Consider the following 24,867-nt stretch of genomic DNA (forward strand, 5'->3'; position numbering starts at 1 on the left):
AGAAATATATATAATTATTAATTGAATATTAGAAATTGAATTTATCACGTATCTTGTAAAAAAATGAATTGATAAAATTGAGAATTTTCAGAATCACGTCTATTAATATTTAATTTAAATAACTGCTAATAAAACAAGAAACTATCTACTTATTTTATGAGAGATGGAAAGTATAGCCGCGTGACCGGTAATAATAGCAGGTTTATTTGTTTGATGATTAAAAAGTCGTTTTTGGAAATCATTAAACAAACATTAAATAAACATATTGTTGGCCGAATATAATATTCAAAATCATCCCCCATTTAAGCTGATTCGAATAAAATAATCAATCTTAAACAACTCTTTTATTAATTATTGTAATATATTATTGCGTGCGTGTACAAGCACTGACTAGACGATGACGCCATCCAACGGATCAAGATCTGCCACGCTGGACTTACACAAATCCTCACCGTCCATTTCAGACCGAAACAAACGGCCAAGATTGACTCATCCACTCAGCCTTCACTATCCTCTCTCATCTTTCTCTAACTAAAAACAAAGCATTTCACGTTTCCACACTATCTTCTCCTCTTTATATCTTTTTCTAGAGAGAGAAAGTATAAACTCCGATCATTTTCCGATTTATTTCCGGCCAGCGAGTTAAAAAAATTATTACTTACAACTCCGATGATATATACATACAGATAACTCGAAATGGATAGAATTAGAGATAGCCGACGAGCTGGCGGTTCGAACGGAGTATCACGACGGCGCCATCGAACTAGTAGTTTAAGAGATTCACCTGGTATGTTATATAAACATGTAACATATTTGTGATTTTTGTGTTTTTTTGTTGTTTTTTGTATTGAATTGGTAAAATTGTGCAGATGATGAAGCGAGATTACGAGAGAGAGGCGTGAAGAGAGATCGAGAGAGAGATAGAGAGAGAGATCGAGAGAAAGAGCGAGAGAGGTTGAGGAGTAGTAAGAGGAGAAGAGCGGATAGATTAATGAACGCTGGAGATGAGAGTGAAGAAGAAGAAGAAGAAGATGATGAGAGTGTTAATGATGAAGATGACGATGATGATGACGTCGACGATGTTAATTTCTCCAGAATGTTACCTCCTTTACCGACTAATTATAATAGTCATAATAATAATTATAATCATAATAGTGTTCATAGTCATAATTTAAATCGGAAGAGTTTGTTACCGGAGAATGGCGGTGGAGGTAAGGTGTTTAAAGCGGCGGCTTGGAGAGGTTCGCATGCTGGTGCTGGTGATGAAATGATAGGCGTTTCGGTTCCGCGAAAAGCGAGAACTGGTATAGTTGTGAATTTGATGTGTATGTAATTGGATTTTTGATTGATAGAGTGAATTTTGTTTTAATTGAATTGGTTTGATGATTGTGTTTGCAGCGTCGACGAAGAGGTCACATGATTGGATTGGTGGAGGGGAGCAATTGAATCACCGGCAAGCTTCGAGTTCACCGGTGAGAGGAGGAGGAGGGGGAGGAGGAGCGATAACGATAACGCATGGTGTGAGAGATGCTGCTGCTTTGTCGCCTCCGACGTCTTCTAATGTTTCGATTAAGAAGAAAATTGTTAGTGGTGAATTTTGTTGAACTTGTGAATTTGATTTGTTTTGGCGATTTTTTAGTTATTGATTTGTGTTTTTTTGTGTGTAGAAGCCTAGTGGAGGAGTGATGTTGAAACCACAGCAGAGGTCTACCACAACTTCGAAGTCATCGCCTTCGAATAATAATCCGGAGGAGCTGGAAATTGAGATTGCTGAGGTTTTATTTGGACTTATGACTCAATCTCAAGCTCCTTCGAAAAGTGATTGTTTGTCCAAAAATGAGTTTAATAGTAACAAATCTAGCAGTGAAGCTAAATCTAGAGCTTCTTCTCCGGTTTCTAATTCTTCTTCAGCAGCTCCGGTGACCGCGGTTGGTGAGTTGAGGTTTTTACTGGGTTAGTTTATTTAATTTGTTAACATTTCGGGTGAAGTGATTTAATTATGTTCATTTTTGTTGAATCTGCAGCTCCAAGGAGGAAGAAGGCACGGCAATTGGTAGATAATAATTTAGTAGGTAGTTCTAGCACACGGAGCAGTCCAACAATGAAGGTAGAGATTGATCAGATGCCGAGGTCTGAAGTTTGTCCTCTGAATGTGGAAAGGAATTTTGGATCTGCAGCTGAGAAAGGTGAATCCGCAGATTCAGGTAAATCTGGTGCTGAAGCTAATCAACATCTTCCCAAGTCTATGAAACTGGAAGCTAGCACGTTGACTGAATCGAAGGAGGCTTTAATGGAAGAAGCTGGGGAAAGCCAAGATGCAGTGTCAACAATTAAGGAAGAGGTTAATTTTATCAAGAAGGATTCACCGATTGTCAAATTAAAAGATGATCCCAAAGTGGTGATAGTGACATCGATGGTGGCGACATCAACTAATGTGTAAGTGATTAAATGATTTTTATTGTTTGATATTCTTCTATATGCTACATTTTTTGTTACTAATTCTGTTTGATGGATTAATTTTCAGGTTAAGAGAAGCTCCAGCAAATGAGAATAAAAGGGAAAAACGTTTCCAGATAGATCTGATGGTGGGTAAAGAAATTTCAAGATGTTTTTTTTAGAAAAATTGTTATAAATCTCTCTTTTGCTGATTTGGCCATCCTTTATTAACAAGTTGCTTAATGATGTTATTGATTGATGTAGGCTGCACCTCTGCAATTAAGATCATCACCGGAAAGGGACAGAGCTGTTAGTTTTAGGCGTGATCGAGATGGGATGGTTTTTGACATGGTAAGTTAATCACAATTCTTACCTGCAAGAAACTCTATGATCCATATCCTCATCTCTGTATTGAATTTTGTCCATATAATGTATTATAATCCTTTTGTTTAGGAGAAGGGAGAGACTAGTAAAGCTAAAGAAACTATCAAAGTGGGAATTAGCAAGGAAGATACAATGATTCAATCTGATGAAAAAGGTGAAAAGACAATAATTGAAGAAGTTGAATTCCAGAAATCACTTGCTACCAAGGAGCGGAACATTGATCTCCACTTTGATTTGGAAAAGCCGAGTATGGATACTGTTAACAACTCTCAAAATGATCATGTTGTGCAATTACAAATACAGTACTCTAAGGCGAAACCTACATTTAAAGAAGAACAATCAAGCACGGACAAAAGTGGTAGGTTATGTCTTTTGGTTTTACCTCATAAGGTTACGGAAATTGGTTTTTATGACAAGTGAACTAAATTTTCTCCGTGTCTTTTGCAGCTCAATCCTTGTCTTTGCCTCTACCCATGTCTGTTGCTAGCTGGCCTGCCGGAATTCCTCCTAAAATTGGGTATGTGTATGCACGTCCATTTTTTTGTCACCATCAGGCTAGTTTTAGTTTTAGATAATGTACTGTATTTTCTTTGGCTGAATTAACTGTCTGGTTGTCCAGGTACATGGCACCACTACAAGGAGTTGTGTCCGTTGAGGGGGGTACCATGCCTACAGCACCGATTCAGGTACCTCAGCTCAAACTTCAGTACTTTCGAGCTAGTTCATCTATTTTACGAGTCCCTCACAGGGGCTTGTTTTACCATGATTGAATTGTCTAATCGTGACAAGTTGAACAATTACAGCCTCTTTTCTGTCAACCACGGCCTAAGAGGTGTGCGACACATTGTCATATTGCTAGAAATATCCACTGTAATCAGCAACTCATGAAGATAAATCCTTTCTGGCCAGCACCTTCTGGCGCTGCTTCTATGTTTGGAACCAATCCCGCCAGTGTCAATGTTATGCCCCCTACGGAGCTATCCGGTAACAGTTCCGGAAGGAGTCTGAACTCTAAACAAGACAAGGGAAATAGTCTTGCTATCTTCCCGGGAAACGCTGTAAAAGAAACATTATCCCAACCTGCTAGCATTGCAGATGCTGGACATGGAAAACAACAAATTTTACTTCATCAAGCTTTGCCTCCAGTACCTCCCAATAATATGATGGTATGTTACTGTTCTTTTCCTTCTCTATGCTGCTACTGCTTATAGTTAAAAGTAGCTATACAGTTTGTTTAGGGGAAGATCATAGTATTTCACTAATATGTTTCACGGATTTCAGCATGGCCCTGCTTTCATATTCCCTTTCAACCAGCAACAGGTGGCAGTAGTAGCTGCTTCTGGCAGGCCTGCACCTGCAAAATCTCCAACTACCTCAGGGAGTCTACCTTGTACTGGTACACCAAATTTAACCACTGTGACTGCCTCAGCATCATCACCTGCAAATGCAAGTGCATTGGGCTTTAACTACTCAAATATGCCTGCCAATGAAACCCAGTACTTGGTATTACAGAACAGCCCATACCCCTTCCCGATTCCGGCCGTGGCACCGCAAAATTTTAGAGGCCATGCTCAGCCGATGTCATTGTTCAACGGATCTTTTTATCCTTCTCAGATGATCCATCCGTTACAACTCCAGCAACAGCAAGCACCAACCTCTGAGCAACAACAACAAATCCAGCAAACTCATCAGAGCACAAGTAGTGGCCCCACTTCATCACAGAAGCATTTGCAGTCCCAACAGCACCATCCACAAGGAATTGCAATCAATGGTGGTGGAACTGGAAATGGAGTCCTGCAGAACTTCGCTGCCCCCAAAAGTCGTTCATCTCAGCATCCCCAGCAGAATCAGAATCAGCATATACCCCCATCACAAGCAAGGCAGTGTGAAAGTGAGGTGAGTGGTGTGGACAGCCAATCAACTGCTGACAGTCGAGGATCTCAGGCTCCGGTGAATGTATACAATCAGAATTATTCCATGCCCATTCATCCCAAGAATTTTGCTTTGATGAGCTCATCTGCTGCTTCAGCTGGTGCTATTGGTGTCAGTGGGAATCAGAATGAGAAAAAGCAAACATACCACCAACATCCGGGGTTCAAATCAGGGCCGGAATCCCTTCCATCTCAAATGTTTGCTATGTCATTTAGTCCCATTGTTGGTTCCACTTCTGCTTCTGGAATTGATTTGTCTTCCATGTCACAAAATCACGCCATCCTTCAGAGCTTACCAGAGGCTACAAGGCAAAGCTATCATCAGGTCATGCAGGCTGCAGCAACTGCTCAGGCTGTTCAGCAAAAGAAGAATTCTAGACTGTCAGAAGATGGTAAAATTGGTGGTGTTGTTTCAATTAACGTAGATGAAGAAAGGAAGGTGATAACTGGGAAGGGTCCAGCTTCTAGTGGAGGACAGTCCATTAGTTTCTCTAGACCAGACTTTGCTGATGCATCCGAATCTGCAACACCAAAAGACAGTGCTTCTAACAGCGTAGCTCGAATGCTGAACCTTGCACCTGGTTCTACTCACATGACTATTGGGATGCATTTGGGAGGTAGTTCCAATTCTCACCTTCATGCTCAGTTGCAACATCAGCAACAGTTGATTCAGATGCACAATCAGCAGCAACAACTAGCAGCTAATGTGACAGCTCGTAGTAAGACACCAACAAGTAATGGGATCGCATCGTCTGAGCACTTAACTTCATCATCAGGAGCTGGCAAGTTTCCAAATTCTATATCTGGGTTTCCACCAAATTTTGTTCAAAGCAACAATAACAGTAGCCCAGCGCAATCTTCCCAAAGGAAAAATTCAAACAGAACTCCCACCTCCCAAGTTCAATCATCCCTGGTCTCATCAACATCATCCCACAGAAATCAACAGCAGCAGACCAGAACCTTACAAAACCACACTCAAATATCCTTTGGGACCAATCAGAAACCATCAGCATCTCAAGGGCAGCAGCATCCTAATAGCAGTCAATCCCCATCCCCGCCAGTTGCTGTCGGATCTCCTACTCATTCTTCCCTCTCCAAAGGTGCAAGCTCTAGCCCAAGGACAATTACTGCTCCAACAAACAAGACTGGCCAAGCATCTATATCGTCGTCGCAACAGCCCAAAAATTCAACATCTGTTCCGAACCAAAAGTCCTCTCCGGCAGGTGGAAGAAATGTTCCATCAGTTCTCGGGAACCCTCACAGTGCTTCCCAGAGTGCTACAACTAAAAACCAAATTCAGATGCAGCAACTGCAACAACAACAGCAGCGACATCAACAACAGTTTCAGCAGCAGTTATCGAAGCAAACACTGCAGCAGGCTCTGTTTTTTTCAAATCCTTATTTTCAAGGCCAAGCCCCGAGTTCTGCTACTTCTAATACTTCAGCTGGTAGTGGGTATAATCTTCAAAAAAGGCACTCTGAGCAAGCTCAAGGATCTACTCCAAGTTCTTCTGGAATGTTGTCTGCATGTCCTCCAGCCACACAATCAAATGCCAGCACAACTGATCCTGCAAAAGCGGCAGCTGCAGCTGCGGCCGTGGCAGCAGCTGCCAGCAATATGAAAGGAGGTGGTTTCTCCTCGCAGGGAATTTTCCATTCTGCACAGTTTGGCATACAGTCAGCAAATTCTCATCAAATACTGCCTGTTGGGTTTTCGTTTGGCCACAGCATTCCGGCTGCGGTCCAGGTCAAGCCAGCAGAGCAGAAACAACCACCTGAGCAGAAGCAGCCAGCTGGTCAGTAGTTTTCTCTTAATATAAACATATAATAAAATCCCTATATATATATATATATGAATACCTATAAGATTAGGTTATGTATAGTCATTGTAAATAAACTAAGGGATACTTTAATTACTTGGGAAATGATAATTTGCATGCAATATGCTTACAGCCTGACAAGAAACAAGAGAAGATACATAGGACTTTCTGAACTTGCAACCCCACAATTTTGAGCAAGTTGAGTGGGGCTGATGATTTGCAAGCGGATGTGGTCTGGCTTAAATTATTAGGCTGGTGAATGTGCGACCTTGTGTGCATAAGCTTCTCTGTACTGACAAGGTTGATCATGCATTCATGGAACTAGTGAGTGATGAAGTAAAATAGCAGGGTAACGGTTTACTACCAGAGAGAAGTCCCCAGCGATATGCATGGCTGATTTTCAAATGAAGCTGACTCTGAGCGGCAAAGTTGGCTAAGAATTCTTCTTCAGCCCATTTCTACTTTGCAAGTTTTACCTGTGCTTCTGTCATTTTCTTTGAAAACAATGCAAATAGAGGGAAGTTTAGGTTTGGCATATGTATATGTAATGGAGGGCTGTTCATGTATATATGTCTGGCACATAAGATAGATTGATAGCAAACACCTCAGCCCCACCCCCAGTTTAAATTAATTTAATTTCATTTAATGGGTTCCCTCATGTCTTAACTTTTTTGAATACTTGTGATGATAATCTTGGACAGAAAAAAAACAAGTAACAAACAATGACTGAGCCGGGTCTTTAAGTTATGAAGATGTGATAATGTATTGGACTATTGGTTGAGTTGATATGTGATAGATTTCCCATCCTGTCTCTCTTATTGAGAAAAATTTGTATTGTTCTTGGGAAAGAAGTGTCTATATTATAATTATATCTTATTGAGAAGATTTTATATTGTTGTTGGAAAAGATGGTTGGAGGAGAGACAAGAGGGGCAAAGAGCTTTCAGCTGCAGTACAGCCTTTTTGTTTGCTAACAAGTAACGGTGGCCCATTTCTTCATATCATGATTTTTTACATGTTTATAACTTTCAAATATATATACTTATATATATATATGTAATGGAGGGCATATATATATGTTACTCCCTATGAACTTAAGTGTTATTTAGTGGCTTCGAACTTCATTCTAACGTACGTGCCATTGAGAGGTTTGGCATGTCGTTGCTTTACTGCTGGTATTTTTCCTGGTACATTCTGTTGGAACAATGTGATGAGAGGAATAGGAAGAGATTATAGTTACAAATTGCAAATCGCAAGCTCCTCTGCATTCCACATTCCACAATCCACAACAAATTCTTCTTGCTCGTCCAGCTATAATTTGTAGTTATTCATCGTGCAGTTTTACAAACTATGAGTTCATGTATCTGTATGAAACTTCATTATGTGTTGGGATGAATATTGAAGATGTTTCTTTTTTCTAGTAAAATTGTGTGTTGGTGGACTAGTATACAGGACAGCCATTTTTAACACAAATTACAAAGCCCAGGGACTAGTATGTGGGTTGCAGTAAATGGCATCATCCATTACATTTACCTGGACTATTAATTAATTTCCACATGAACGACCCACTTGGTCAAACAATTTCATAGATCCAAGGCAACAATATGCTGTAAATCCTTGAGTTGCTTTCTGGTATGTATTGAACAGTTGGGACCTGATACCTCTTGAAATATATATAGCTCTATCTAGAGTTGGAGCAGTAGCAGTATTTGGCTCCACAACATGAACTTCAAATTTCTCAATATTATCTGGCACCTACCTATCTTCTCTGAAACTTGACATTCGACCGAAAAGTATTTTTCAAGAAATCGACTTCGGAAGCAAGTGAAAATGTAAACGATAACAAATACATTGACAGCAAATGATCATTGTGCAATAAAATCATATAGAAAGGTCCAAGTTTCTTAGGCAGAAAGAATTATAAGGAACAGCTGCCAAGATAATAAATAAATAGAATACTAGCAGGGCATAGAGGACAACAGCAAATCCAACTCCCGCAGTCTGAAAATGAATTCATACCAGAAATTTCCACTCTTAAATATGGTGGCACCAAATTTAACATGGTCGTTAATGAAATATTATATGACATGCTTGCAACATTTACTTTATTCTTTGCCATCAGCTGCACGAAGAGAACCTAGCTGGACCGGAGCCTGTGTGCCCACAACTTTTGATGAACCATAAATTGACATGTCACCACCCTTAGCTTTCTCTTTCTCAATCTGCTCCTTTATCCAGAAGTATGTGATTCTCAATCCATCCTGCATGCATCAAGATATATACAAAAATGATGGGTCAGATATGCCCTTATAGAAAGGTCATTTACATATCAGAAAGGCCAAATACCACAAGAAATAGCTACCTTCAGCCTCATGGTAGGGGCCCAATCAAGCTTTTCTTTGATTAGAGTGTTATCCGAATTTCGTCCACGAACACCCTCTGGACCAGGTATGTGCTGGATAGGAAGTTTTTTGTCCTCGAAGCTAAGGACAATCTCAGCCATTTCATTCATGCTTACCATCTCATCGCTTCCAATATTTACAGGCTCTCTGAAGTCGGACTTAGTCAATCTGTTTACATAAATGCAAGCATGAGCAATAAAGCATGATTTGGTAACATAATGCACATGTCAATTAACATATCTATTTTTATTATTTGTTTTGTCTAGATTGCAGCTAAACTATACGAATTAAAAATGAACTGAAATTTCTTAAACATGCTTAAGCTCAATATTATGAAAACATAGCAAAATTCTTTTAAGAACAAGGATCGAACATTAACATAATTGCATGTATAAAATCCTCCAAGATAGTTTCCGTGTCCAAACTCCAAACTAGTAGGCTCAGTAGGTAATCCAAGACCACATAGGTTGGAAAGATTATATCTCACATCATTAACGCATAATTATATATAACATGCAGTCTTAACTCGTTCACACCAATTTTTCATGAAAACTGAACAGTTAGTATGCAATGAAGTATATATAAAACCTCTACCAAGTGGATATAAGTTCTGAAAGCATACTGAAAGATATACTTACCTAAGAACACCTTCAACACATTCGTCAATGAATGTAAACGATCTAGTTTGCAGGCCATCTCCCCACATCTCAAATTTCTCAGTAGAGGTAAGGGCTTTCCTACAGAAAGCAGCAGGAGCCTTTTCTCTCCCCCCTGCAGAGTTCAAATGAGGAAGATATAATTCTGTAGATACCTAGTATTCAATAGTCACAACTGACATTCTCAGCAAAAGTCTCTCCCCATACCTTTCCAAGTTCCAAATGGACCATAGATGTTGTGGAAGCGTCCAATTCGGCACTCAATTCCAAAATCCTTTGTATAGTGCTTGCATAACTCTTCCGTTGCTAGCTTTTCTAAGCCATATGCATCTTGAGGCTACAATGCATAAATAATATAGTCTCTTCAGTATTTACAAGAGTAGCCTAATATTAAAAAAAAGAATTATATTTGACAAGTTACTGAAATAAACCTCTGCAGGCCAAGCATCAGCCTCCTTCAAGCTCACATTAGTTTCCAATTGCTTAAATTCAGGGTAAATACAAGCGCTAGATGCATAAAAGAGCCTGCACACCATAATAAATGTCAAAGATCTGCACCCAAATCACAGCTTTCGTATTTGAGGCTTGAAGCAAATAAATTAGATTGCTTCCTTGTCCGGTTAAAATTTTCTGACTACGCAATTATATATATCCTGGAAGAGTAAAATAATAATTAAGTGGCCGCATAAGCCTATAACCAGAATCCCACATTAGAGGTGCTAAAGGAAAAATGTCACTAATTATTTAAGTTGTTGCTAATTCAAAATGGTAAATTTGGATACCGTCAAAAAGAAGTAATTAAGGCATAATTATATAACAAAAAATATTTACGTTGCAGCGAAAGCATGCCAGGGTGCTTTTCGCACTTCTTTTTACCTAAACCCGACAGGAAAACCTAACCATTATAAGAAGGCATAATCTTAAACGTAAAGTGCAACCATTAAAACCATTTGGAAGAATCACCAATTTTTTAAGATAGTTTTCTTTTTACAGGATAAGGAACATAAATGCCTTTGTCCAGACTCCTGAGAAACAACTGCATGCAAAAGGCCGAACACTAACAAAACTCACTGTTGCGTGCAAAATAATCAACTAGGAAAGAACAATTGAAGAGAAAACACCAACTTTGAGACAACCAACCTCTTAACGCCTTGGATCCTTCCAGCTTCAAGCATGTTAAAACTAATCATTGTGTTGTTATACATAATCACCGAGTGATTGGACTGAATGAAGCCCATACCTCCCATATCAGCAGCGAGATTAAACACGTGATCAACATTCTCTGAAATTTTCAGACAATTATCCATCACTCTAAGGTCAACAAGATGAAATTCATGACAAAACATGTCTTCTGGCATGTGCTCATTTTTCTTCCAGTCAGAAGCAATGATGTAATGCCCTTCGCTCTTCAAACGCCTTGCAATGTGCGAGGCAATAAATCCACCAGCTCCAGTAATGGAAATTCGGAGTTTCTCAGATGGCCAGTAAGGTTCCCTCTCAAGGCTCTCGTAGGTGTACGCTCCATAACTGTTTTTCTCAGTGCTGCCCATACTGAAAGTACAATTTAAGAAATGAGAATAAAAATCCGTACATTTATGACATAATAGGGGTTAGAAGGGGACAACCGCAATGTTAAATCCCATAAACCTGTTAGGTTTGAAAGTGTGAAAATAAACATAATGAAAACATTTAGGCACAACAACTAACCAAACGGATCGAAACAGGAAAAACCACCTTCCCTACAAACAGCTATCTATTCTAAATTCAGAAACATAAGGGAATTTTAAAATTGATAACTATTCCGATAAATCATGCCACAACCACATAATTATAAGCCACCTAACAGCATCTTTTGCATTAATCCATAACCATTTCATTTCACTATTATCTGATATCTCAAACTCCTCATACTGTTTTTTTCTATACATTCACACTCTCACATTGCCCTAAAAAAAGATTTAAACAAAGCCCGAAAATCTCAATTACAAAAACTAATCTTTCATCACCCACCTAGCTAAACCATAACCCAAAACTAAACAAAACCCTAAAAATATCAAAGAACAATTGATATACACAACACACATACACAAGTAGAATCAAAATTATCAAAGAACCATTGAAGATTACACATAAAAGGCCATAAATAGACACAACACACATACACAAGTGACTAAATTCCACACATAAATATAACCGTCTCCTCAAACATGCAAGAAATCATCAAAATAAACAAACCCAAATCAAGAATAATCACAAACAGGTAAATAAACACAGCCCATCAACACAAACACATTGAATATAAAGATTTCAAGTACTAAAATTGTAAAGATTGGATTTTTATTAAAGAAAATAACTATTACCTTGAAGATAAGAAAAGGTGTGAATTGTAATAAAAATGGGTTTGTAATGTGATGTTTGTAGATCTCTCTGGTAAGGTTTGAGCCAACACTGCCCTCTTGTGTTTATATAAGATTATAGACACGGCTAACAAGTACTAATAGTACCAGGTGAATCACACTGTGGTGTCGATTAATATTAGCCTTTTAATTTCTAGGCCCACCATAGTACTCCTAAATAAAAATTACTTCCAAATGTTTTTTTAAATTTAATTCTGAAAAAGGAAAAGTTAAAAATTAAAAATTGAATGATGGAATTAGATATGAGTTCGAAAAAAAACTGCCTAAAAATGAATGGGACTGATAAAGTAATAATTAAACTTATTTTTCTAACTTTTTAATAAAATAATTTTATTTTTAACGCGTCATGTATTTCGGGATAAATATAATTGTAAATCATGTATCTCAAAATGAACTCAGTTATAGTAGGTTGAGGTTATAATATTTTCCCAAATACATGTACGAAGGTAAATTTGTAAATTCAAAATAAAAATTGATATTTACAAATTAATTAATTTTATACTCTCACGGGGAGACCTGAGACCTAATTTTCTCAATATAATTTTGTCGAAAATGTAGTTCGTTTTATTTTAACAAAATTTTTGCTACTTTGTCTAAATATCATTTGAAGAATAACGATTCCACTTATCTAAAATCTACGAGATTTTATCAGCCAATGTATCATAGATAAAGTCTGAATGTATAACTGGGAGATGAGAATAAAGTAGGAGGAATATTGTTAGTCACTGATTGACCTTATATTTAGGGATTATTGTCACCCTTATAACTATATATACCTCTATTGTGCATAATAATAAAACTTTTTCGATTAATGACAAAACTCTTCCACCATGTTCAACAATGCCAACAAGAATACAACAGGTCGGCTTCTGTTGTCTGCTAGCTCGGTTTCCCTTGTTAATTTACAAATCCCATTTGTTACCGTCAATCTTGAATGTAACAACTTTTTCTCTATTACGTAATACTGTTCTCGCGTCTCTTCAAGCATTTGACCGGAGGACGCAGTACTGCACTACAATCTTCCCTATGAATTCAAACCCCAAGCTGCTGATATCACCACTCCACCATAGATCAACCCGGATTTTCTTTTTTGGCGACGCCACGATCGTTTTGTCCTTCTCTGGCTTAGATCTACATTGACAGAGCGTGTCATATCCCTGGTTGTTCGTGCCAATTCTGCGCACGAGGCGTGGACCACTCTTGACCATACGTACCAAGCTCAAACTCGGGCCCGTCTTATGGTTTTAAAGAATCAACTTCAATCTCTATGAAAGGATCATTGTCAATATAGGAGTACATTAAGCTGAAAAGAAGTATTGCTGATGATCTGTCGGAAAATCTACACCATGTTTTGAATGAAGATCTAGTTGGTCATATTTTTAATGTTCTTGATAGCTGTTATGGCATTTTTGTCACTGCATTTATGATGAAAATAAAGGATGTTCGCGATGACAAACTCACTGGGCTCCTTCTTCAAAAGGAGGAACGTCTTGCTTTTGAAATAAAAAGACAAGCCCAACCTACCATTTTGTCCTCACCACCAGCGTCCTTGATTACTGCTCCCTCAGCCAACGTTGCTTACAATCAAAATTTCTCGCGCAACAACCGCTCACTGCTTTCCTTTGGTAATTCTCGTAGCCGTGACAATAACCGCTCACCAGACACACTTTCTGGACCTCCTCGTCGTCGTACTCAATGTCAGATTTGTGGAAAGATGGGTCATTCCGCCATTGATTGCTTCAATCGCAACAATCACAACGATTATCCGGATCGCCAGTTTTCACCTCGTTCTTCTGAGCGATCAGCCAACTATGCATCTCAATAATCTATCATTGTCCCCTCTTGGTATTTTGACACTGGAGCTACTGATCATGTCACTCTGGATCTCAATAAATTAACCATATCAGATGAGTATCGTGATAATGACAAACTCTCTGTGGGCAACGGTAACCAATTAATTATTTCACATTCTGGCTCTACTACTTTACCGCTATGCCTAATTCTGTGTGTCTCAAAGACGTTCTCATTGTTCCTAAACTCACAAAAAGTCTTCTTGGTGTCTCTAAAAGAACTCGTGATAATCCTACTTACATGAAATTTTATCCTGACCATTGTGTTCTCAAAACTCTACAGGGAAAACCTCTTCTTTGGGGGGTCATTGATCACAGCCTTTACCGTCTTCAACCACCATTCCAATCTTATAGGCCTCCACCCACTGCATTTTTTGGAGCCCGCACAACCCTACATGGTTGTCATCGCCGCTTAGCTCATCCTCATGAACATATTCTTCATCGTCTTATTTCACAATTTAGTCTTTTCATTAGTTCTAATAAATTTCATACTGTTTGTGATTCTTGTCAGTTAGGAAAAAGTCATCGTTTTCATCATTCGAGTTCTCATGTTAGTTTAAATAAACCTTTTGATCTTATGTACTCAGATGTTTGGGGTCCTTTCCCGATTTTATCTTATAATGGAAATTGTTATAATTTGTTCTTTATTGATGATGCTACCAAATTTATTTGAATTTATTTTCTAACCCACAAATCTCAAGTATTTAACATGTTTGTTCAATTTCAAGCAATAATTCAGACATTATTCAGATGTAACATCAAGTCTCTTTAAATAAATTGGGGTGGTGAGTTTCGTAATGTATCAATTTTTTTATCTAATCATGGTATCTCTCATCGTGTATCATGTCATCACACTCAAGAATGGTGCTGCTGAACGTAGAAATAGAGTTATTGTGGGAAAATGTTTAACCCTTCTTGCTCATTCTTCATTACCATTTCAATTCTGGGAACAAGCTTTTCACACAACCACTTTTTTCCATAATCATACTATCACTACCTTACTAAATTATGAATCACCTTATCAAAAATTATTTTTTAAAATTTCAGATTATATTTTTATTAAGACATTTGGGTGCTTCTGTTATCCACTATTACGACCCTACAATAAACATAAACTCGATTTCGGTCTCTTCCATGTGTATTTTGAAGGGTTTAGAGCACATAAACGTAACGAAAATGATGTAAAATTAAATTAAAACCAGAATAAAATCGAAACCCTACGCAGGATCCATGAAAAAATAGATATTTAATTCGTAGTAAGAATATTTACCTTAAAAAAGATTTAAGAGCTCATTAATGGAGTTCCAAAACCTTGTCGAATCACCACGTATCCCGCTCTCGCGATCTACGCTCTACGGTATCCACATGAACGCTTTTCTTGTAGGATTGATGTGTACTAGTACCCGACAAATTCATCTTTATCTCTCTTCCTCTTTCTCCTTGAACGACTAAGATTTTGTCAATCAAAACCAGCCCTCAAAGAGTTTATATAGAGAGAAGAATAATTTTCAAATTTTAATCTAGTTATAATTAATACTAATCCGAAATCATAATTTATTATTTAATTAAGTCACACTTAATTAATTAATAACTTATTTCAGAATTAGTTTAAGTAATTTCTCTATTTTATTTATTTATTTAATTAAGTCATACTTAATTAATATCATAAATAAAATAAATTACTTATTTAAATTAAATTATTTCTCCTTCAAGTGTTTTTGTGTGTGACCCTGTAAGTTATTATTACGTTGACAATAATTTTAATATATCATATTAAAATTATAAATAATGACCGACATCTAGTAATACATCATTGCTAGCCAAGTAATAATTATTAAATCAGTGATTCGATTAAACCTTTTGTGATAATGTATAATGTAATATAATCCCTTTAACCAAATATTACAGATTAAACTAGGGGCATGTAATGTGTCATGCTCATCATTATTTAATCCAAGTTTTCTTGATCAACGAGTAATCTATTATATCAAATCAACATTTGAGCGTGACCACGCATTTCATATTCTAGCTCACACAAGAGATCAGTAATATCACTTCTAAAATATGAGGGTTAAATCTCATCTAGATCATTCATATTTCTCATACGATTCATAATATGACCAATGTATACTTTTATCATTACCCGGTCAATGATAACTTTTAATGAAATCAAAGTATATTAATTATCGTATAGAAATATAATGACTTCAGGTTAAGAACCATTACATCATTATCACTGTGAGAATAACAATGACACTATAAACATGTAGTATCTCACAACGGATCAATCCAACACCATGTATCAAATACATGTGCCTGTGTTTGATTTTGGTATCACCATACCTATGATCAATGAGATGTGATCATCAGTCAACAAACATACTAGTCTTAATGCATTATTATTGTCCCTTATAATAATACTCGACTAGAGACCTTTAGGAATATTGATACTATTCTCATAATCTCATTTCTAAGTCACATACCTAGAGATATATAGTTGCATATCATATTTCAAGGACATTTATTAGTCTAACATTTATATTACAGTAAATTAAGAATTAATAAATTATAAAAGGAATAATCGATAGAACATAAATATTAATAATCCAAATGTCTTAAACTAAAATATCATAGTGTTGTCTCTAGGGCACAAACACTAACATATTCATGGGTTTTAGCTCTAAGCACAAGGGTTATTTATGTCTTCATGTGCCCTTTTCTCGTCTTTATATTGCTCGTCATGTTGTATTTAATGAAAATATTTTTTCTTATGTTAATCATGCTAGCTCATCCATGGTGCATCCCACAACCATGAACTTTCAATCAAATCCCGCTCCTAATTTTATCCTTGAAAACATCCCACCTACATCTTCACAAGTTGACCAGTCCTTAATCAGTACCGGAAATTTACAACCACCTATATCTGATGACATGCGAACTCCATCGCTATCACCTCCCTCTAGCCAATCTTCTCCACCGTCTCCTTTAATTCATGATTCTCGACAATCATTTAATCGTCCTTACCCTAATGCACCCTCCTACTTTCGTGCCTCAGATGCCAACTCTCATACCATGACCCATGACCAATAGGGCTCAAACACACACCTTGAAACCTAAAACTTTTAACTTAACCCGAAACCCAATCACCCTGGATTCTAACAAAGAACCTACAACCTATCATCAAACACACAAATATTCTTGTTAGCAAGAAGCTATGCAAACTGAATATAGTGCTTTAATTCATAATAATACTTGGTCCTTTGTATCACGTCCTCCTGATATTAATTTGGTTGGTTGTAAGTGGATTTACAGGATTAAAAGAAAAGCAGATGGTTCAATAGAGCGTTACAAAGATCGTCTTATTGCGAAGGGGTTCAATTAGGAAGAATAGGCTGATTACTTCCATATGTTCAGTCCCGTAGTGAAGCCAACCACTGTACGACTGGTGCTTTCGATAGCCTTCTCCAAAGGATGGTTAATTCACCAACTTGACATCAACAACGCCTTTCTCAATGGCGACTTAAATGAAACTATCTACATGGAACAACCAAAAGGTTTCGTTGATCCTGCTTTCCCGCTTCATGTATGTAACTCAATAAATCTATACATGAACTATGTCAAGCACCTCGCGATTGGTTTGATAAGTTTATGAGTTTTTTACTCTCTAATAAATTTCGCTCCTATTATTCTGATATTTCATTATTTGTCCATCAGTCATCCACAATGACTATTTATTTGCTTTCTTATGTTGATGATATTATTATTACACGAAGTGATCCATCTTACATCTCTCGATTTATTATTTATTGAGACTTTTAAAGGAACTTTTTCTTTAAAGGATATGGGACCCCTCATTAATTTTTAGGTGTTAAAGTCATCATTCATGATTCAGGTTTATTTTTATCCCAATCCAAGTACCTAAGCACATTATTTCTTCCTCCAATATGATTGATGCGAAACTTTACCAACTCTGCGGTTATATATGATATTAGTTGTAAATAGTAATGAGAATGAAATGAAATTTCAACAATTTTCACGAGTTTGGTAAAAAAAACAATTAAAATGAATTTGATTTATTACGCCATAGTCATTATTTTAGTAAAAGGAATTATTTACATGATAAGTTTTACTTACATTCTATTATTTGAAATTAAATGTAGGAACATTATGAAAAAAAGAATAGACTAGGGGAGGTTGAGAGCTCTTTTACACTTGGCCAAAGGTAAAGGGTGACTGAAATATTCATAAAAGAAAAATAACAAAATATTGAGCATAAAATAATTGAGTTACATGATCTTCTTTATTTATATTTTGAGCTGCTTTCTTTTCTTTTGATATCCCATTATATTTTTCTAATGTTATCAACTTGGAATTAATTTGTTTTTTCTTTGACTAAATGTCAAAATTTATCATTGTAAATAATATTCAAATTTAGATACTAAAAATTATTTGATATATACCTTTGTTTGGAACGAAAATATAAAAATAAGTAACTCACGGGCTTTGACGATTTTTATATGATACTAATTTCTAAATTTTTAGTTTCTTCTAATATTCCAAAAATCAAAGAGTAACAAATCATAAGTTTAGTAGTATCATTTATTATGTAACTACAAACGCTCGAATTTAATGCTTAAAGATAGTCATGTTTAATGACTTTAAAAACATGAAAAATAGTGTGATGAGAAACTTCCTTGCAACTCAGAACATTTGGTTATCGTGACAAATTTAATATTAGCAATTTGTAGAAGCTCAATAGGCTAAAATGCAAGATTAACATTTTTGATGCAAATGTAAATCCTCACGGCCTAGTTTTCGTCAGTAGATTAAGACTAGAACTTGAAAAACGTAAAACTAATAAAAACAATACAAACTAAACAAGCTAAATATTTTAAATTACTTTGAATGTGGGATCCTGCGAATTCTGAAATTACAAAGATGAAACAACAGTCACTCACCTATACCTGTACCAACGGCTGAGGATGATAATGGCCTTGAGTTACGTTCTATGAGTAACAACACTCTTGCAGCTTTCCTCTGAAGATGTCCATCTTCGTGAATGCTACGCCCTGTTAGACGAAGAAGATTTACTCGAATTTGCAATCCATAAGCTTCGACTATTTCCTTTAACATACAAATCTTTTCTAACAGGCCCAGAACCTCTTCCTTTAATGACTCCGAGCCCCATGCTAAAACCTCTATCATGTGAGCTATTGCACCACTCTCATGGAGAACTCTGGCACCTCTTTGGGGACTCTCCTCATTGACAAGAGTTGAAAGCGTCTGAATTGCCTCAAAAGCAGTCGCGTGAATTTTCTCTTGTAATAGTTTCACCAGGTGAGGCAAAGCATCTGCTGCCAACAGGCAAAATGATTTGGTCACACTACAGACACACCCATGTGCCGGACATTTAGGGATACGTCTTCCAGGAAAGAAAAACCAGCAGCTAACTCCTTTGGATACAACAGTGAGTTCTAAACTGCGCATGGAAAGATCACCAATGAGAGCAGCTGCTCTTGCCTTTGATGTTACTGAACCATCCTTGATAAAATCTATCAGCAATGGATATGCTCCTAATTCAACAACAATCTTCTGTGACTCCAGATTTGTGGGATCGGTGAACCTGAAGAGAGCACTTAAAGCATTTTCTTTTGCTTCTAAGCTTCCAGATCTCAAGATGTCAACAATTGCTTTCAGTCCATCTAATTCAATTAGTTTCTTTGTGAGTAGTATTTCTGACTTCGGAAGATTAGCTATTACACCAGCTGAAGCCATTTGTACGTCCTCTTTTTTATGATTCTCCAGGATCTTAACAAAAGCCTCAAGCCTTCTTGGTCTAAGAAGGTATTCTACAGTTCCCTGTGATTCATGCTGGGAGAAGAGGAAAAGAAGATATATTGCAGTTTCCCGTACATCTGAATCAGCATTATCCAGAAGTGAAAGGACTGCAGAAACACCGTTGGCTTTCAGAACAGCCACTTTGACAAGGCCAGCGTCAGAACGACAAATTTCTAGTAAAGCTCTCAATGCAGGTTTTCGGATAGTATGAGGTAAGGTGGGATTCTGCTGAAAAGTCAACAAATTGATGATAACTGACTCTATATCAAGGTTATTTCCATTTTCATCAACAAGAAATTTGATTCCATCACCACTAGAAGCAAGATTTTCAAGAATTTCAGAGCATTTGACAATAATACTTGACCGAATTACAGGAGATATAAGTGCTACTACAATAGGGACTCCACCAGCCACAGCAAAATGTCCTTTATTGTCATGATGTGAAGACAACTTAACCAGCACAGACAATGATACTTCTTTAGACTCGAGGTTTCCAGAGACCATTTCAAGCAAGGTTGGTATCAGCCCTTCCTCAACAAGGATCTTTGAATTTTCTTCATCCAGTGTCAAACCTACAAGAGCTCTCACCATCATCATCCTTGAAGATTCTGATCCTGAAGAGCATTGACATGGCTTAGGCCTTAGTGCATCAGATTATAAGATTCCAGTCAACAAAGTTCTGGACAAATATACTTCAGCAAAACTATTATAGTTTATATACCTTGCTAAATCAAATTTTGTATATTACAAAATGAAAAAAAATTAGAAAGGTGCGGGAAACTGAAAACTATCAGCGTGCACATGACAAGACCACCACACTAATGCAGTCAAAAATAATTAAGGTGTAGTTACTGGGAATTTAGTACAGCCTCCATACAATATGTCTGACCCATTTAGACTGTTGCTCAGGCTCTTAGAATTGTTTTTTCCCCACTGATTAGGCAAAGTGAAACTATACCACTGCCCTACTTTTTCTCTTGATAGAAAGTGACCTACTAGATTTTAAGATTTATAAATACCAAATGAAGATAATAATATTTAAGGCGTCAAGGTCTCAAGGGTATAAAAAGAGCTTAATTTAGATATCGCATCGCAGGTGGCAAATTTTGTCCATCGGTTTAGGTGTCATTAACGGACTTAAGCATAGATGCCTGTATATTGTCCAATGCATGTAGATTGATGATATAAGAAACCAGCAGCCTCCACTGCAACTTCCAGAGGAATCTAAAGGAATTTTTATCCAGGTTCTTGTTTTCTAATAAATGAGTATTATTTACATTAACAATACAACTAAAACTGGTACCCGAGTTAAAATAACTAAATAAGCAACAAGTCATATAACAAACATGTCATTTTTTTTATCAAACATGTCATTTTTATCTTCAAATGTTAAATTTTAACCTTTCATACCCTTAAAAATTTCTCGCATAGGAAAAACAAACTAAACTATCTAACCTTCGATAGCCCTTTTAGCAAGTGGTTCATACCAGCCTGCCTCAGCAATTTTGATAATGCTCTGTTCATCTCCCTCACAAAGGTTCATCAGAATTTCTTCCGCTTTATCTGACGACTCTGTTACTAGACGTTTACGAAGTTTAACAAGACCGTTGATTGCACCATATTTTTGAGAGAGCTTCCTGCAATAAGAGACATTCCAACATGACCTTTCCACTAACAACTCGTACAGCAGCTGAACAGCAGTTTCTGATATGCTTGAATCACACTCTAGACACGCAATGACATCTTCGAAACCCTCATTTTCAATTAATAAATCCTATGAAATTGAAAGTTCAAATTACATTTCAATAGTTTTGTAATTTTGGGACAACAGAGAACAAAATTATAAGGTATACCTTGTTTATCGTGTGCCCTCTTATAGAATTTGTTAAGGTAATAAGTACCTCTTTTTTCACATCAACATTGTCTGTTTTTCCAAGGATTGAGATTACAATTTCAGTAAGCCCTCCAATAGTAATCCAGTATTTGTTGATTGAGTTCTCTTTTATAAGATCCTGCATTTGACCAAGGGCTTGCAAAACTAAATCATTCGTTGCTAGCAAGTCTGATTTGCAATTCCTGATTTTGTGGCAAAAATTTTGTTCTTTCCATTCTTGTATTGACTGTCTAAGTTGAAGGTTTGACCTATATGAGAAATCATCAAGAATCTCTTCAGTTTGTGGATCACTTTTTTTTCCTTGGTTAAACCAAGTTTCAAGGGCTTCTCTCTCACATGTAGTACCAGTGCATAGGCTAACTGGATCAACCATTACACAGCCAGTTATACAACATCTGAAAGATCTATATGGCTCAAAATGCTTCACGTTTGCATATGACTTTTCTACAACCTGAAGCCTTTGGAAGTACTGTTTCCTGACTTCCTCATAGTCTCTAGCAGCATCAGCTTGAGAGAGTAGCGCGATAACCTGCTCAAAGAAAAAAACTTCAGCCCTTTCTTTCCTAATTTCAGCCTCTTCTTTTTCTTTTTTAAAGCTCTCAAGCTCTCTGCTTATTTCTGAAGGATCAACTGGAACCCCAACGGCCTTTGCTATCTCCTTCAAAATTTCATTTGGATCAAGTCTCGGGTCTGTGATACCCTGTGTTAGCTTATCAACAATTTGAAGTTGAGAGAGAGAACTCTCAAATTCTGCTGCTTGCATCTCATTGTGTAACCTATTGACTTGAGTTGATATGCCCAATAAGACTTCGGTGTTTGCAAGAGATAGGTCAGCCAAAGATTTTCCAATGTCTCTGGTAACATCTTGTACCTCTTTAACAATGAACCGGCACTTGAGAAGCAAGTAGAATCGTGACCTGTTAGTGTATTGATCAACCAAGCTTCGAGCCTTTTTGACATTGACATCAAGAAATTCTAAAGCTTTTCTTGCAGCTAACGAGTCATTTAATTCACTCAGCTGCAGCTCTTTCAATACGGGTTCAATGTCATATAGGTGATTTGAGAGGACCTTGAAACTCTCCTTTTCAAAAGCAACGTCCTGAGCTGCTTGAGCTGTCTTAATGACCTCAGCTGTAAGCACGGCCAGTAGTGTACCAATTGGCACAAAGTCCATAATTGCCACAGGATGAGAAATTCTTTCTACAGAACCAAGAAAGTTGATCATGTTAGTGAATTTCCATAAACTAAAAAACCCTTCAGCAACCATTCATTCTTTCTGCAAGAATGCAAAAATAATAACCTTTAGCTTCTAATTTCTACTCTGTTGGTTAAATAAAATTAACACGACCTCTTTTGGCCTTATAAAGTTTCTAATACTCTCACCTCAAATTTTATGTCAGAAACATCATACTTCACTTATCTTCGATATTTTTCCCTTCTAATTGTTGGTTTGCTTCTAAATTCTATCTCCGTGTAATTAGTCAAAGTATTTATAATATCTAAATTCAAAGAGTTTTTTTATATGAACCTTCAAACATCTGCATAAAGGGCTCTAAAATGATCCTATTGCTCAACAATGACACCTATAATGGACAAGGCACGTGATAGTTCATAGTATACAAAACACAACATATGCAATAAAATTCATACATACAGAATCAAAAGGGGGATAGGTAAGTCACACGATTAATCTTAAAAGCATTCGTCAAACTCAACAAACAAATAATCAAATTTAGCAAACATAGATAACAAACTAGATATCTAAAACTGGTGCACATGCAGAGAAATTAAATTTACCTGGCGAAAGCAAGTTCCTGAGAAATGTACAGAACTGGGAGGATCATCATCAAGTTGTACTGTATTTAAGTAGAAGAAGAAAGACAAGACTTTCTGAGTCAATGGCTCGAGGGGCCAAAGAAAAATGAGGAGTGTCACTGTCTGTTTAGTTGTAACTTGTAAAATTGTTTAGTATTAAATATAATGTATGTACATGCAGTGAAACTTCTGTGCTACTCCTGAACAGTTACAACAGAATTATATAATCCAACACTTGTTTGATGTTTCAGTTTCACCTAGTTTAAGTTATTCAAAAGCGGCTGAACTAGAAAATTCAGGTGGTTAAAAATTATTAGCTGTATACCTGTGCATTGCAGAGATATTCTATGAAGATCACGATTTTCATCTGACTCAACCACATATGTTTTTGTGAAGTATGTTTTAGGAGTATTACTAATTCAATTAAAATGATTGAAGATCATTTAAGTTTAATATGTTCTGCAAATTTAACATGTTTTGCAGAATAAAATATTTTTGTAACATATATTTGTAGAGCATGATTAACAAAATAATATGTTTTAGAATGTTTTTATGCAATATTTAACTTCAAAGTGGTCTTTAAGGTTTTCTTCAAGGTTTTTCAAAAAAAAGTGGTCTTCATAGAATTTAACCATATCTTATAAATATTTTATATGAACTTTAAATTAAATTAAATTAATTTTTTTTTGGAAAAATTATAAAATGACCTTTCTAACTCTAATTAGTTGCTAAAACTTATTTTATCAACATTTTTTTTTAGTTTTATTGTTTTTTTGCTTAAAATTTCATATTTTTCTAATTTTAAAATTAGTAAATGTATACATATTCACTTAATAAATTTATTATACTATAAACAATTAAATTTTTATTTTTGTTCTTTACTCCAATTATGTATAGGATCTAATATAATATTAAGATAATGATAGAAAATATGAGAATTATAATTATCATATATAAGTTGATAATATTCTTTTTATTAATATTAATTTGGATTTATTTGCTTTACTTACTTTATTCACGAAATTTATGTTTTTTTTTGTAATTTTTAATTAAATAAAATTTTCTATTTTTCACTCTATAATTTTGAGATGGTGAATATTATGAATTTAAATTTACTTTGTCTACTTTCTTATATTAAAAAGTTTTTATTAAAGAGTTTATGAGTGAAATTTGGTATGACATCCAATTAATAGTTTATAGACTATGTCTATTATCGTTATCGTTATTAGCTTCTTTTTTATTTTTTATTAGAGTTTATTGTTTATTATGATTTCTATATTTTTTTTGCAAATCTAGTAGGTTATATTCTTTTTTTCTACTAACAGAGTAATAGGGAGTAATTCACAATCTTAACCTTAACACCATACCATCTTACCCTGCCTTACATCAATGATTTATTTTTTTGGAAAAATATAAAATGAGCTA

General features: G+C 36.1%; 3 protein-coding genes across 7 annotated transcripts; 1 reads left to right on the forward strand and 2 right to left on the reverse strand.

The window, feature by feature from the left end:
- The first annotated feature begins 540 nt into the window (after window positions 1–540).
- On the forward strand, window positions 541–7,224 carry LOC141659277 (protein TIME FOR COFFEE-like). Of its 3 annotated transcripts, XM_074466073.1 has the most exons (13): window positions 541–787; window positions 870–1,304; window positions 1,399–1,583; window positions 1,668–1,932; window positions 2,025–2,436; window positions 2,525–2,585; window positions 2,701–2,787; window positions 2,890–3,178; window positions 3,268–3,337; window positions 3,440–3,506; window positions 3,624–3,986; window positions 4,102–6,547; window positions 6,705–7,224. In XM_074466073.1, exons 1-13 carry the CDS (start codon window positions 697–699, stop codon window positions 6,707–6,709), a joined length of 4,776 nt encoding a protein of 1,591 aa, XP_074322174.1. In that variant the 5' UTR covers window positions 541–696; the 3' UTR covers window positions 6,710–7,224. The 3 variants fall into 3 exon arrangements, with proteins under 3 accessions (XP_074322174.1, XP_074322175.1, XP_074322176.1); XM_074466074.1 differs by lacking the exons at window positions 541–787; window positions 870–1,304 and having other exon boundaries at window positions 1,400–1,590; XM_074466075.1 differs by lacking the exons at window positions 541–787; window positions 870–1,304 and having other exon boundaries at window positions 1,400–1,590; window positions 1,671–1,932.
- Window positions 7,225–8,454: 1,230 nt separating this feature from the next.
- On the reverse strand, window positions 8,455–12,146 carry LOC141659278 (GDP-mannose 3,5-epimerase 1-like). The gene is made up of 7 exons (XM_074466076.1): window positions 11,989–12,146; window positions 10,769–11,179; window positions 10,060–10,153; window positions 9,836–9,965; window positions 9,611–9,743; window positions 8,933–9,140; window positions 8,455–8,831 (listed from the first exon to the last, which is right to left on the reverse strand). The coding sequence occupies exons 2-7, from the start codon at window positions 11,176–11,178 to the stop codon at window positions 8,676–8,678; spliced, it is 1,131 nt and encodes a 376-aa protein (XP_074322177.1). The 5' UTR covers window position 11,179; window positions 11,989–12,146; the 3' UTR covers window positions 8,455–8,675.
- A 6,623-nt stretch (window positions 12,147–18,769) lies between these two features.
- Window positions 18,770–23,580, reverse strand: LOC141659279 (U-box domain-containing protein 44-like). Of its 3 annotated transcripts, none has more exons than XM_074466079.1 (4): window positions 23,425–23,580; window positions 21,587–22,827; window positions 21,189–21,507; window positions 18,770–20,347 (listed from the first exon to the last, which is right to left on the reverse strand). In XM_074466079.1, the coding sequence occupies exons 2-4, from the start codon at window positions 22,799–22,801 to the stop codon at window positions 18,846–18,848; spliced, it is 3,036 nt and encodes a 1,011-aa protein (XP_074322180.1). In that variant the 5' UTR covers window positions 22,802–22,827; window positions 23,425–23,580; the 3' UTR covers window positions 18,770–18,845. The 3 variants fall into 3 exon arrangements, with proteins under 3 accessions (XP_074322180.1, XP_074322179.1, XP_074322178.1); XM_074466078.1 differs by having other exon boundaries at window positions 21,635–22,903; window positions 23,425–23,563; XM_074466077.1 differs by having other exon boundaries at window positions 21,587–22,903; window positions 23,425–23,562.
- Between the last annotated feature and the right edge of the window lie 1,287 nt (window positions 23,581–24,867).

The sequence above is a fragment of the Apium graveolens genome, chromosome 5 (genome assembly GCF_009905375.1).
Source record: "Apium graveolens cultivar Ventura chromosome 5, ASM990537v1, whole genome shotgun sequence".
Taxonomy (NCBI): domain Eukaryota; kingdom Viridiplantae; phylum Streptophyta; class Magnoliopsida; order Apiales; family Apiaceae; genus Apium; species Apium graveolens.

What these genes read in the sequence shown, in the direction of transcription:
- LOC141659278 (XM_074466076.1), bottom strand. Translation starts at nt 11,178, where the DNA reads ATGGGCAGCACTGAGAAAAACAGTTATGGAGCGTACACCTACGAGAGC. An exon ending in AGGATCCAAGGCGTTAAGAG is followed by an intron (nt 10,154 to 10,768) that starts GTTGGTTGTCTC and finishes TATGGTGTGCAG; the next exon opens with GCTCTTTTATGCATCTAGCG. An exon ending in CCCCTACCATGAGGCTGAAG is followed by an intron (nt 8,832 to 8,932) that starts GTAGCTATTTCT and finishes TGATGCATGCAG; the next exon opens with GATGGATTGAGAATCACATA.
- LOC141659277 (XM_074466073.1), top strand. Translation starts at nt 697, where the DNA reads ATGGATAGAATTAGAGATAGCCGACGAGCTGGCGGTTCGAACGGAGTA. An exon ending in TCCGCGAAAAGCGAGAACTG is followed by an intron (nt 1,305 to 1,398) that starts GTATAGTTGTGA and finishes TTGTGTTTGCAG; the next exon opens with CGTCGACGAAGAGGTCACAT. An exon ending in GTTTCCAGATAGATCTGATG is followed by an intron (nt 2,586 to 2,700) that starts GTGGGTAAAGAA and finishes TGATTGATGTAG; the next exon opens with GCTGCACCTCTGCAATTAAG.
- LOC141659279 (XM_074466077.1), bottom strand. Translation starts at nt 22,894, where the DNA reads ATGGTTGCTGAAGGGTTTTTTAGTTTATGGAAATTCACTAACATGATC. An exon ending in GAGGGCACACGATAAACAAG is followed by an intron (nt 21,508 to 21,586) that starts GTATACCTTATA and finishes TCAATTTCATAG; the next exon opens with GATTTATTAATTGAAAATGA. An exon ending in TGCTAAAAGGGCTATCGAAG is followed by an intron (nt 20,348 to 21,188) that starts GTTAGATAGTTT and finishes AATGCTCTTCAG; the next exon opens with GATCAGAATCTTCAAGGATG.